Source organism: Bufo bufo, chromosome 9, assembly GCF_905171765.1.
Source record: "Bufo bufo chromosome 9, aBufBuf1.1, whole genome shotgun sequence".
Lineage (NCBI taxonomy): Eukaryota > Metazoa > Chordata > Amphibia > Anura > Bufonidae > Bufo > Bufo bufo.
The window spans coordinates 1880449-1895143 of record NC_053397.1 but is presented as its reverse complement, the minus strand read 5'-3'; the positions used below and the strand labels follow the sequence as shown (position 1 = coordinate 1895143).

General features: G+C 48.6%; 1 protein-coding gene across 1 annotated transcript in view; it reads left to right on the top strand.

Annotated features, from left to right (window-relative positions):
- The first annotated feature begins 325 nt into the window (after nucleotides 1-325).
- LOC120979092 overlaps nucleotides 326-14695 on the top strand; it is a 92172-nt gene continuing 77802 nt past the window's right edge. Inside the window, exons 1-3 of the mRNA XM_040407638.1 lie at nucleotides 326-835; nucleotides 1004-1099; nucleotides 1216-1557. Of these exons, the coding sequence (XP_040263572.1) occupies nucleotides 421-835; nucleotides 1004-1099; nucleotides 1216-1557 (853 nt within the window). The 5' untranslated portion in view covers nucleotides 326-420. The remainder of the gene's footprint in view (nucleotides 836-1003; nucleotides 1100-1215; nucleotides 1558-14695) is intronic.

The following is a 14695-nucleotide window of genomic DNA, read 5'->3' as shown; positions in this document are numbered from 1 at the left end:
GTACAGAGGGTGCACCATCAGTGCCTGCTACCAGTACAGAGGGTGCACCATCAGTGCCTGCTACCAGTACAGAGGGTGCACCATCAGTGCCTGCTTCCAGTACAGAGGGTGCACCAGCAGAGGATGCTTCCTGTAAAGAGGGTGCACCATCAGTGCCTGCTTCCAGTACAGAGGGTGCACCATCAGTGCCTGCTTCCAGTACAGAGGGTGCACCATCAGTGACTGCTACCAGTACAGAGGGTGCACCATCAGTGCCTGCTTCCAGTACAGATTGTGCACCATCAGTGCCTGCTACCAGTACAGAGGGTGCACCATCAGTGCCTGCTACCAGTACAGAGGGTGCACCATCAGTGCCTGCTTCCAGTACAGAGGGTGCACCATCAGTGCCTGCTTCCAGTACAGAGGGTGCACCAGCAGAGGATGCTTCCAGTACAGAGGGTGCACCATCAGTGCCTGCTTCCAGTACAGAGGGTGCACCAGCAGAGGATGCTTCCTATAGAGGGTGCACCAGCAGAGGCTGCTTCCTATACAGAGGGTGCACCAGCAGAGGCTGCTTCCTATACAGAGGGTGCACCAGCAGAGGCTGCTTCCTATACAGAGGGTGCACCAGCAGAGGCTGCTTCCTATACAGAGGGTGCACCAGCAGAGGCTGCTTCCTATACAGAGGGTGCACCAGCAGAGGCTGCTTCCTATACAGAGGGTGCACCAGCAGAGGCTGCTTCCTATACAGAGGGTGCATCTTTAGAAGCTGCTTCCAGTTCAGAGGCTGCACCAGCAGAGGCTCAGCACACAGCCATGGCACATAAGCTGGTGCTTATCCTGGGAGCTCTGGAGGGTGAGTATTCTGCGCAGCATGTCTGTAGATGCGGTCAGAGGCCATTACTTCTAGGACCCAGAGGGATTCTCTTCTGCACTCAGCAGGATTCAGAGGATTCTTTTCTTCCTTTTCTCTCTGCTGATTATCTGAATTCAGAATCTAACGCGTGATCTCTCCGTATCTCAGGAGTCCTCTCCCAGGAGACCCAGAAGCGTGAGCTACATGCCAACCCGTGCATCCATGTCAACTTACCGTATGCGAGGACCCTGCTCAGTGGGACAAGTGAGAGCGGATATCTATCTAATTATCTATCTATCTCCTATTTATTGATCTATCTCATATCTGTCTGTCTCATGTCTCCCAGTTTGCACACTCTATATCAGAGTTTCTCTCCCCAGAGATCCAGGTGTACCAGATCCCTGAGGTCCATGCCACCCTGGGGAGCGATGTCACCTTACCGTGTACCTACAATGTCTCTGGAGTAGAGGAGGCAACTATCGGGTCCTACAAGTGGTACAGACACCTGGTGAAGACTGAGCTGGAGGTGTCTGACAGCAATGAAAACTTCACCGGTCGGATCTCCAGAGCGGATACAGAACAATTCATCAGTAACAGAGATGCCCATATCACCATACACAACGTGGTTATATCAGACACTGCCAGTTATTTCTGTGCAGTCAGTTTTCTAGAAGGTGGAGGAATATCTGGATGTGGAGCCGGAACCCTGCTCAATGTGACAGGTGAGAAACAACCATCATCCATCTCGATAGAAAATATATTGTGATATCATAGTGGATACGCTCTATAGACCATAGACGATAATTGATGATGTCATGATGTAATAATAGTGGATGCACTGTATGGACAATCTTTAATGATGTCATAGTGCATATGCTTTATAGAAGATAAATCATAATGTCATAGTGGATACGCTCTATAGACTATAGACGATAATTGATGATGTCATGATGTAATAGTGGATGCCCTGTATAGCCGATGTTTGATGATGTCATAGTGGATACACTGTATGGACAATCTTTAATGATGTCATAGTGGATACACTGTATAGATGATGTCTCATAATGTCATAGTGGATATGCTTTAGAAAAGATAAGTCATAATGTCATAGAGCAGGCATGCTCAACCTGCGGCCCTCCAGCTGTTGCAAAACTACAACTCCCAGCATGCCTGAACAGCCAACAGCTATCAGCCTTCAGCAGGGCATGGTGGAGTTGTAGTTTTACAACAGCTGGAGGGCCGCAGGTTGGGCATCCCTGTCATAGAGGATACGCTCTATAGACGATGTCTCATAATGTCATAGTGGACATGCTCTATAGACGATGTTTCATGATGTCATAGTGTATGCCCTGTATAGGTGATGTTTAATAATGTCATAGTGGATACACTGTATAGATGATTAGAGATGTCCCGAACTATTCGCCGGCAAACAGTTCCCGGCGAACATCGCTTGTTCGCGTTCGCCGCGGCGGGCGAACATATGCGATGTTCGGTCCACCCCCTATATGTCATCATTGAGCAAACTTTGACCCTGTACCTCACAGTCAGCAGACACATTTCACCCAATCAGCAGCAGACCCTCCCTCCCAGACCTTCCCACCTCCTATCAAAAAGCAAGGACAGCATCCATCTTAGATTAATTCTTAAGCTGCAGTGTTAGTGAGAGCAGGGAGAGTGCTGCTGCTGCTGAATTAATAGGGAAATCGATAGCTAGGGCAGTGTTCTGTGTCCACTCCAGTCCTCAAAGACTCATCTGCTATAAGGACAGCGTCCTGACAGCACCCCAAAAAGCCCTTTTTAGGGCTGGTACATCAGTCTGCTTTTTATATATATATATATATATATATATATATTGCAGTTGCCTGCCCATGTGTGAGAGGCCACAGGCCCACAGACTGTACTGTGTGCCCACCACTCATATCGGGTGGCACAGTACCTTGCAGATAAAAAAGTCATAAAATTTTTTCTCTGTAATATAATTGCAGTTGCCTGCCAGTGAGTGTCAGGCCCACAGACTGTACTGTGCCCACTGCCAGTGCCCACCACTCATATCGGGTGGCACAGTACCTTGCAGATAAAAAAGTTGTAATGAAACGCCTAGCACCCCGACCAGGTAGATGGATGATAGATGCTCCTAGTGCTTCCAGAGGACTCCAAGCACTCCACTTGACACCGTCAGCGCTGCAGACCCCACGAACCGCCGAAGCTTGGTGGAGGTCTTGCCATCTCCTACCCACCCTGGACCTACGACAAGGCTCCAGGCTCCAATGGGTGAACCTCTCCTAAATCCAGAGACAGGAACCAGGAACAAGCTCTTACAAGAGCTTATACTCAGGGGAGTAGTGTGATATAGCAATCCCCAAGAGTGTAGTTATCCCATTCCCCAAACATGAGCCAAAACTTCATGAAGGTATAAAAACAGGAACTCTCTTTATTTGAACACACAAGCATTGATTTATACACATCTTCCAACAAGGTTACCACCCACGGGGTTTTGTAAAAACAGCCAATCACATGCATTTACAGTATTCAAACCTTCCCAGCAATTGTACACAAAATCCCCTTCCCTCTGTCTGTAACGCAATCAACAAAATACAATGAGCATTGTCTGAGACGCAATTAACACACACACTGGCATTGTCTGAGACGCAATCCACAAAATACAATTACCAAACGTAATGGGCTAACTTAATCACTACCAGACAGAAAACACACATGTAACGGACCGTTTCAGCAGACAAGGGGTTAAAATCCGTTTAGGCGATAAGCCCCTTTCTGAGAGACAGGCACAGCTACGGCAGGATACACCAAACTCCCGAACTGGATACAAAGTAGCACTCCAAACTGGAACCTCACGAATAGCTGCTAGCAGACGAACAGGAAAAGCATACAATCCTGGCAATCAGTCTCTACCAGCATACAGCGGATCCCCCCAATAACGAGACAAGGCTCCGTGTTGAGGGTCAAGCAGTGGTCTGACTGTACTTCACGTACAGCCTCTTTTATTCACAAACCACAAACATAGTACTGCCCACAGGGGTTTGAAATACAACCAATCAGTAATTTACAACACATACAATGTAACTACAGCAACCAATCGTTCACGCCCCCAGAGGACCAGAATGAAGACTGTGACATAGGACCGATACAACATATCCCCACAATGCATCATGGTCTCCTCCTCTCTGTCCCGGAGACAACCTGAGGAGCAATCCAATTATCTCTGAGGACAAAGGGAGATCGCCAATACACATGTGCAGACAACAGGACAGACATCACCATTTAAACACACAATGGGACAATGGCACAATAGAAACACACCCAGCATTTTCCTCCCAAGCTGACAAGTTACACTTATTATAAATTGTTACAACTTTGTGAGTTTACATTGGCCATACATATAACTTACATCAATTTAAACAGTATAACTTGGGGACAAACCTATCCAAAATTCACTTGAATAGGTTCAGGGGTTTAAAAGTTAGTATATGGCCCATAATCCAGGGGCAAGAGGCCAGCAGCCAGTCCTCTCCAAAACCCAGTGGCGAGGTTGGTTTTGCCACACATCTCCCCCCCCCCCAGGGAAGACTAACCAGATACCTGACCTCACGCCGGTCGGTACCTGAGTTAGTCTGGCAGCCCACCCACAACCAAATACTGGACCTGTTGACTTTAGTAGCCTGTCTCTGTCCAGTGAGTCCACCAAGGTTATGTTGGAAGCTGGTACTCCCGGTCTCTGTGTTGCTCCCTGGCTTGGAGTGGAGGTTGCTTTGTGGGCAGGGATCAGTGGTACTCTGCCCTGGTGCCAGCGCTACCACGGAAGAAGCCTGGTTGGAGCCTGGTTGTTGGAGGGGGAGACCGACTGTCCCTACCCCCTGTGCTGTAAGTGCAGAGACAACGGTCCCATCTGCACTGTTGTGGGGCTTACTGTCTCCCCCTGGTGCGTTAAGCTGCCGCTGGGGAGAGGGGGTAACAAGCTCCTCTCCCATACATACTTCCAGCCGCTGGGGAGGGCGACCGACCGTCTCCGCTCCCAATACAGTGTCCTGCTGCTGGGGAAAGGAGACTGGGCTCTCTATTCCCTGCTGGACACTCTGCCGCTGGGGGACAGGACCGACTGTCTCTGCCCCCTGTAACTCCGCCTGCCGCTGGGGAATGGAGACTGGGCTCCCAATTCCCAAAAAATCATGCTGCTGCTGGGGGGCAGGAACGACTACCTCTGCCCCCTGTAACTCAGCCTGCCGCTGAGGAGGGAGGACACTGCTCTCCTCTCCCTGCATTTCACACTGCCTTCCCGGCATATCACTCTGCTGCTGTGGGGCAGGAAGAACTACCTCTGCCCCCTGTAACTCAGCCTGCCGCTGGGGAGGGAGGACGCTGCTCTCCTCTCCCTGCACTTCACACTGCCGCTGGGGAATGGAGACTGGGTTTGTCACCTTACTGTCCTGCTGAGCCTTCTCACTGGCGTGGAACAGCTGCTGGTAGCCCTGTTCCAGCTCCATCTCCCGGGTCACAAGGTGGACCAGGTCCTGCTCAATCTCATGAGTGTCGTACCAGTCATACCTGCTCTCCCTCCATTCCAAGAGATCATGGAACCGGGCTTGTGTAGGGCTCCCAAACTCCAGCTCTGAAAAAGTCTCCCATAACAAGACAGGACCATCAAACTCCTCTCCCTCCGGCTTGTCATGCTCAGCTGTCCTGGGTAGGTACTGTGCCCCATACCACCACAGCGCCTGGTAGGCATCTTCCAGCCACAGCTCCCGCCATGCTAGGAGTTCCAATTCCTTTACCCATTCCTCCCGGGGCTGCTCTCCCAGGAAGGGCATCCGCAGGGCTACTCGCTTCTGCAACCGCTGGTTTTCCGTGGGGAGTCTCTCGTCCTGCATATACTCCACAATACCCAGTACCTGGTACCATATGCCTTTGCGGACTGCATCTCGGTCATCCATGACACCCTCATCGTACTCCACTGCTGTTTCCATTCTGGTGCTGTCAGGGTCGCTGTACTGAGACATGCGTTGCCCTTAAGTTGTAAAATCCAAAGAAATGGTGTCTCCTGTAGCTGTCCTTCTGGCGGTAGGAATGATCCCGCTGCTTGCCACCAATGTAACAGACCGTTTCAGCAGACAAGGGGTTAAAATCCGTTTAGGCGATGTGCCCCTTTCTGAGAGACAGGCACAGCTACTGCAGGACACCAACCTCCCGAACTGGATACAAAATAGCACTCCAAACAGGAACCTCACGAATAGCTGCTAGCAGACGAACAGGAATCAGCTTACACTCCTGGCAATCAGTCTCTAACAGCATACAGCGGATCCCCCCAATAACGAGACAAGGCTCCGTGTTGAGGGTCAAGCAGTGGTCTGACTGTACTTCACGTACAGCCTCTTTTATTCATAAACCACAAACATAGTACTGCCCACAGGGTTTTGAAATGCAACCAATCAGTAATTTACAACACATACAATGTAAGTACAGCAACAAATCGTTCACGCCCCCAGAGGACCAGAAGGGAGACTGCGTCACAGGACCGATACAACATATCCCCACAATGCATCATGGTTTCCTCCTCTCTGCCCTGGAGACACCCGAGGCGTAATCCAATTATCTCTCAGGACAAAGGGAGATCGCCAATACACATGTGAGGACAACAGAACAGACATCACCATTTTAAACACACAATGGGACAATGGCACAATAGAAACACACCCAGCATATTCCTCCCAAGCTGACAAGTTACACTTATTATAAATTGTTACAACTTTATGAGTTTACATTGGCCATACATATAACTTACATCAATTTAAACAGTATAACTTGGGGACAAACCTATCCAAAATTCACTTGAATAGGTTCAGGGGTTTAAAAGTTAGTAAGGGCCATAATCCTGAGGCAAGAGGCTGATAAACAGGCCTCTCCAAAACCCAGTGGCGAGGTTGGTTTCGCCACAAAAGTCATTTAATTTTTTCTCTGTAATATAATTGCAGTTGCCTGCCAAAGTGTATCAGGCCCACAGACTGTACTGTGCCCACTGCCCACCACTCATATAGGGTGGCACAGAACCTTGCACGCATAGTACCACTAATCTAAAAAAAGATGACAGGCAGAGGCAGGCCACGTCGTGGTCGTGGTGCTGTGATTTCCTTTGGCCCTAGAATAATGCCCAGTGTTCAGAGGCCACGTACCCTGAACTCTAAAAGTTCTGAGGACATAGTTGACTGGCTAACACAGGACACCCAATCTAGTACAGCTTCCGCTCGGAACCTTGAAGCACCATCCTCCTCCAGCTCAGCTTCGGGCACCTCTCAAGTTACCACTCGCCCGCCTGCCGCCACTACCAACACTAGCACCACAGCCGCTTCACTTGATCTGTCAGAGGAGTTATTTACACATCAGTTGGAAGAAATGAGTGATGCGCAACCATTATTGCCAGAGGATGGAGATAACAGGGTGTGACAAACTGCCATTTGCCACTGGGCATTGTAGAAAACTTATGGCTAGCCTCCTGCCCTACGACTATGGCCCCGGGACATATTACCCTTCAAGAACAGTGTAACAGAACTATGCCGCATGTCTGGACTGTTAATAGGACCGAACGCGGTTGGAATTTGTGACAGACCCATCCGTATGGATTAAACAAAATGGCACCCAGATAGCTAATTTTATTGTATTTGTGTACAGGGAGTGCAGAATTATTAGGCAAGTTGTATTTTTGAGGATTAATTTTATTATTGAACAACAACCATGTTCTCAATGAACCCAAAAAACTCATTAATATCAAAGCTGAATATTTTTGGAAGTAGTTTTTAGTTTGTTTTTAGTTTTAGCTATTTTAGGGGGATATCTGTGTGTGCAGGTGACTATTACTGTGCATAATTATTAGGCAACTTAACAAAAAACAAATATATACCCATTTCAATTATTTATTTTTACCAGTGAAACCAATATAACATCTCAACATTCACAAATATACATTTCTGACATTTAAAAACAAAACAAAAACAAATCAGTGACCAATATAGCCACCTTTCTTTGCAAGGATACTCAAAAGCCTGCCATCCATGGATTCTGTCAGTGTTTTGATCTGTTCACCATCAACATTGCGTGCAGCAGCAACCACAGCCTCCCAGACACTGTTCAGAGAGGTGTACTGTTTTCCCTCCTTATAAATCTCACATTTGATGATGGACCACAGGTTCTCAATGGGGTTCAGATCAGGTGAACAAGGAGGCCATGTCATTAGATTTTCTTCTTTTATACCCTTTCTTGCCAGCCACGCTGTGGAGTACTTGGACGCGTGTGATGGAGCATTGTCCTGCATGAAAATCATGTTTTTCTTGAAGGATGCAGACTTCTTCCTGTACCACTGCTTGAAGAAGGTGTCTTCCAGAAACTGGCAGTAGGACTGGGAGTTGAGCTTGACTCCATCCTCAACCCGAAAAGGCCCCACAAGCTCATCTTTGATGATACCAGCCCAAACCAGTACTCCACCTCCACCTTGCTGGCGTCTGAGTCGGACTGGAGCTCTCTGCCCTTTACCAATCCAGCCACGGGCCCATCCATCTGGCCCATCAAGACTCACTCTCATTTCATCAGTCCATAAAACCTTAGATAAATCAGTCTTGAGATATTTCTTGGCCCAGTCTTGACGTTTCAGCTTGTGTGTCTTGTTCAGTGGTGGTCGTCTTTCAGCCTTTCTTACCTTGGCCATGTGTCTGAGTATTGCACACCTTGTGCTTTTGGGCACTCCAGTGATGTTGCAGCTCTGAAATATGGCCAAACTGGTGGCAAGTGGCATCTTGGCAGCTGCACGCTTGACTTTGCTCAGTTCATGGGCAGTTATTTTGCGCCTTGGTTTTTCCACACGCTTCTTGCGACCCTGTTGACTATTTTGAATGAAACGCTTGATTGTTCGATGATCACGCTTCAGAAGCTTTGCAATTTTAAGAGTGCTGCATCCCTCTGCAAGATATCTCACTATTTTTGACTTTTCTGAGCCTGTCAAGTCCTTCTTTTGACCCATTTTGCCAAAGGAAAGGAAGTTGCCTAATAATTATGCACACCTAATATAGGGTGTTGATGTCATTAGATTACACCCCTTCTCATTACAGAGATGCACATCACCTAATATGCTTAATTGGTAGTAGGCTTTCGAGCCTATACAGCTTGGAGTAAGACAACATGCATAAAGAGGATGATGTGGTCAAAATACTCATTTGCCTAATAATTCTGCACGCAGTGTACTCTGAGCGGCATTCACCTAATGATATGCCCTCAGACTTGAGCTATCTGGGAATAGGTTAAATGTCTGTGTTTGCTGTGAGGGTGTGACATTGTGTGTTGGGTGGTGATTCCTGTCCTGTTGTTCCCACATGTGTATTGGTGATTTCCCTTTGTCCTGAGAGATAATTTAATTGCTCTTCGGGTGTCTCCAGGGCAGAGAGGAGGAAACCATGATGCATTGTGGGGATGTGTTGTGTCTGTGTATCCTGAGTGCTACGTGTCTGTCCTGTGTCACAGTCCTCCTTCTGGTCCCCTAGGGGCGTGTACACCAGATGGGGACCTGCATAAATACGGGCGGGTAGCCCTCAATAAAGTGTTCATGTTCTTCTTGATCCCTCAAAACGTAGCCTTGTCTCGTTATTGGAGGAAATTGCTGTATCACGCTGGGGATAGCTATGCTCTGCATATTCCCTGGAGGAGAGATCTTTCCCACACGGTCCTGAATGCTGGAGGTTCATTCAGGGTGGAAGGAAGACAGTTAAGCTATGGCTGTTGTGGAGTCTGCGGTGGTTGTGGTGTCCAGTGCGGTGCTTGTGGTCCTCGGCGCAAGCAAGGAAGCGTCCATTAACGGAAGCAGATCCGTTACACAGGGATATGTCTCAGTCAGGCAGCATTACACACATGGACATACGGTGTGATGATGATGATGTTGTACCCGCTGCTGCTTCCTTTGCTGAGGTATCAGATACAAGTGAAGTGGTTGATGATAACGATGTGTCCGTGGATGTCACATGGGTGCCCGCTGGAAGAGAAGAAGAAGAGGGGGAAAGTTTAGATGGGGAGACAGAGAGGAGGAGGAGACGAGTTGGAAGCAGGGGGAGGTCATCGCAAGGAGCTAGTGGCACAGTCAGACAGCATGTATCGGCACCCGGGGTCAGCCAGACAGCACGCCAATCAACGCATGCTGTTGCCTCCACCAGAATGCCGTCATTGCAAAGCTCAGCAGTGTGGCATTTTTTTTGTGTGTTTGCCTCTGATAACAGCGATGCCATTTGCAACCTGTGCCAAAAGAAACTGAGTCGTGGGAAGTCCAACACCCACCTAGGTACAACTGCTTTGCGAAGGCACATGATCTCAAATCACAAACGCCTATGGAATCAACACATGAATACAATCAGCACACAAACTCAAAGCCGCCATCCTCCTCCTGGTCCAGCATCTTCAGCCACGTCAACCACTGCTGTCCTCCTTGCCCCCTCTCAACTACCCGCCACTCCGCCTCTCACCTTCAGCAGTTCCTGCTCATCTTCCCACAGTCAGGTGTCTGTCAAGGACATGTTTGAGCGTAAGAAGCCAATGTCACAGAGTCACCCCCTTGCCCGGCGTCTGACAGCTGGCTTGTCGGAACTCTTAGCCCGCCAGCTTTTACCATACAAGCTGGTGGAGTCTGAGGCCTTCAAATAAATTTGTAGCTATTGGGACACCGCAGTGGAAGGTACCCGGACAAATTTTTTTTTCACAAAAGGCAATCCCCAACCTGTACTCGATTGTGCAAAAGGAAGTCATGGCATGTCTGGCACACAGTGTTGGGCCAAGGGTCCATCTGACCACTGATACCTGGTCTGCAAAGCACGGTCAGGGCAGGTATATACCTACACTGTGCATTGGGTAAACCTGCTGACGGCTGCCAAGCATGGAATGCGTGGCTCTGCAGAGGAGTTGGTGACACCGCCATGACTTGCAGGCAGGCCTGCTGCCACCTCCTCTTCTCCTCCTACTCCATCATCTTCGATAACCTCTTCGGCTGAGTCCTCTTCTGCTGCTGCATCTTGCTCCACATCAACTGCACCCCCCCAGCTCCCCAGGGTCTATTCCACATCCCGGATACGACAGTGTCACGCCGTCTTGGGGTTGACTTGCCTGAAAGCAGAGAGTCACACCGGACCAGCACTCCTGTCCGCCCTGAATGCACAGGTGGATCAGTGGCTGACCCCGCACCAACTGGAGATTGGCAAAGTGGTGTGTGACAACGGAAGCAATTTGTTGGCGGCATTGAATTTGGGCAAGTTGTCACATGTGCCGTGCATGGCACACGTGTTGAATCTCATCGTACAACGCTTTGTGCATAAGTACCCAGGCTTACAGGACGTCCTCAAGCAGGCCAGGAAGGTATGTGGCCATTTCAGGCGTTCCTACACGGCCATGGTGCACTTTTCAGATATCCAGCGGCAAAACAACATGCCAGTGAGGCGCTTGATTTGCGACAGCCCGACACGTTGGAATTCAACACTCCTAATGTTTGACCGCCTGCTCCAACAATAAACAATTCAACGAGTATTTGTATGACTAGGGTGCTAGGACCGCCTCTGCGGAGCTGGGAATTTTTTTGCCACGTTACTGGACGCTCATGCGCAATGCCTGTAGGCTCATGCGTCCTTTTAAGGAGGTGACAAACCTAGTCAGTCGCACCGAAGGCACCATCAGCGACATCATCCCATTTGTTTTCTTCCTGGAGCGTGCCCTGCAAAGAGTTCTGGATCAGGCCGTAGATGAGCGTGAAGAGGAAGAGGAAGAGTTGTGGTCACCATCACCACCAGAATGTCATGCCCTGCTCTGACGATTTAGTGTTTGTTTTGGAGCTGTGCTGGATCCGCCTCTCATCAGGTGCACTGGGTGGAGTCATTAGTTTAAATAGCACACCATCCAAGTGCTCTGAGCGGATTATAGGAATCATTGTGGTCTTGGAAGCTAGGAAGGAAGGTTGGCTGTTCCAGCTCAGCAAGCTAAGTGTGATTTCTAGTTTGGTTGTTTTGTGTCATCTCTCCCATCCAGGTTCTGTGCGAGCAGGCTGCTCCTATTTCCCCTCTTCACCATCTTAGGGAATTTAGGGTGTTTCAGCCCAGGCACGGGGACACATCATACCTACCATTAAGGTCTGCATGTGGGCTGAGCAGTGCAGGGAAAGAGGTCAGGGATTAGCTAGGAGGTGACCCTTCCCCTGTCTCTCGCCCAGAGCCTGGTTGGTGGGTTATCTGTGAGTCTGAGTGCACGCCCGCCGTGACATTATAATCCACCATACTGTGACTGCCATTACTCAGCGGTTTTGCGATGGCATCAATTGAAGCATTAGTTGACCGCATGAGGGGCTATCCCTAGAGGTTGTGGAGCTACGGGGTTCGGTCACACGGTGTCAGAATGCTCTGGCAGATGGTGCAGGTCAAATTTGTGTGGAGCCTAAAGTGGCTCTTCCTGATCGATTTTCAGGAGGTACGGATGACTTTATCCGTTTTAGAGAATCCTGCAAATTGTACTTTCGGCTGCGTCCATTGTCGTCAGGTGATGAGAGTCAGAGGATAGGTATAGTTATTTCTCTGCTTAAAGGGAACGCGCAATCCTGGGCCTTTTCTCTGCCACCTGGTTCTATGGCCCTCCGGTCGGTGGAGGAATTTTTTAAGGCTCTGGGATTAATCTACGATGACCCAGATCGAGATCAGAGTCGAGATTACGTAATTTGTTTCAGGGGGATCTTGCGGAGGCTTACTGTGTTGAGTTTAGGAGGTGGGCTACTGAATCAGAGTGGAATGATCCCGCGTTACGTAGTCAGTTTTGTCAGGGGTTATCTGAAAGATTGAAGGATACCCTTGCTTTTTACGAATACCCAGACTCTTTGGAGAACGCCATGTCTTTAGCAGTACGGCTAGATAGACGTATCAGAGAGAGGTATAGGGCTCCCTCCACGCAAGCTACCCCTTCTGTGAGTGGTTTCGTCTCTACTGCCTCCCCGGGTGATGTTACAGGTAACTCTGGGGTAGCGGAGGAACCCATGCAGTTGGGTCAGGTTTCTTGCCATTCTGATAGTAGAGACTTTAGGAAAGTGCACAAGCTATGTTACTATTGTGGAAAGAGGGGTCATTTTATTTTTGCTTGTCCTTATGTTAAACCACAGGTGGAAGAGAAAAAGAAAAAAGAAAAAAAAAAACTTCCCTGACACTTGGTAGTACGAATGGTGTGGTGGAGCAGGCAGGTATGCAAGCTCCCTGCAGTTCCCGTTTTCTCCTTCCAGCTATGGTGGCGCTAGAGTCCAAAAATGTTTTTGTTGATGTATTCCTTGATTGTGGTGCTGGAGTAAACCTAATTGACTTTCTTTTCCTACAAAACCTAGGACTAAGTACTTGCACTTTAGAGAACGAGATTTGTGTTTTTGCAATTGATTCCTCCCCTCTTTCTCAAAGGAGCCTTACTCACATTGTTCATGGTATTCACTTAAGGGTGGGTGATTCACATGTGGAAATTATTTCTTGTTTTGTCATGAAGGATTTGCCAGCTCCTATAGTTTTGGGTTACGATGGTTGACTAAACATAACCCAATTATAGACTGGCAAGCGAGTTGGTTGGAGTGAGTTTTGTTCGGATAATTGTCTTGGCACATTTATCTCTGGTGTGTCCATTACGGCTTTACCTCAGTATCTCTCGGATTTTGCGGATGTCTTTTCGGAGGGTGGCACTCAGGAATTGCCCCCTCATCGAGACTATGATTGTCCAGTTAATCTCATTCCGGGGGCTAAGTTGCCAAAGTCTCGGCTTTACAACCTCTCTCAACCCGAAAGAGAGGTCATGCGAAAGTATGTCGCCGAGAGTTTGGCAAAGGGTCATATTAGACCATCTAAGTCTTCAGTGGCAGTAGGTTTGTTCTCTGTGAAGAAAAAGGATGGATCACTGAGACCGTGTTTGGATTTCCGGGAATCGAACCGAATAACAGTCCGGGATCCATATCCCCTGCCTTTGATCTCTGATCTTTTTATCAGATTGTTGGAGCCTGTAACGGATCCGCTTCCGTTAACGGACGCTTCCTAGCTTGCACCAAGGACCACAAGCACCGCACTGGACACCACAACCACCGCAGACTCCACAACCGCCATAGCTTAACTGGAGCCGCGCCGTCTTCCTTCCACCCTGAATGAACCTCCAGCCTTCAGGACCGTGTGGGAAAGATCTCTCCTCCAGGGAATATGCAGAGCATAGCAATCCCCCCGCGTGATGCAGCAATTCCCTCCAATAACGAGACGAGGCAGCGTTTTGAAGGGTTAGAAAAACCTGAACTGAACTCTATTGAGGGCTACCCGCCCGTATTTATGCAGGTCCCCACAATGCATCATGGCTTCCTCCTCTCTGCCCTGGAGACACCCGAAGAGTAATTCAATTATCTCTCAGAACAAAGGGACATCACCAATACACATGTGGGAACAACAGGGCAGGAATCACCACCCAAATACACAAAATCCTCCCTTCTGTCTGGGATATAATTATGGATTAACATAACTATCACAGACAGTAAAAATACAGTTTTTAAACATACACTGTAACTTTAAAACCATACATTCCATCTCCATAAAAATTACATATTTAAACTCAGCATACATCAAACATAAACACTTCCAAAAATCACACAAATCCCTCCAGCGGATCAAAAGTTAAGTGGAAGTCCTTTATGACCGACCGCAAGCACAATTTCCTGCCCAAAACAGTTCCATAGATTTGGGCTGTGCGGTCGGTCAATTTCATGCAGAGAAACGACTAAGTCCCATCTTCGAACGGGACTTAGTCTCTGGAGCTGAAAGGTCAGTATGGAAGAAGGTA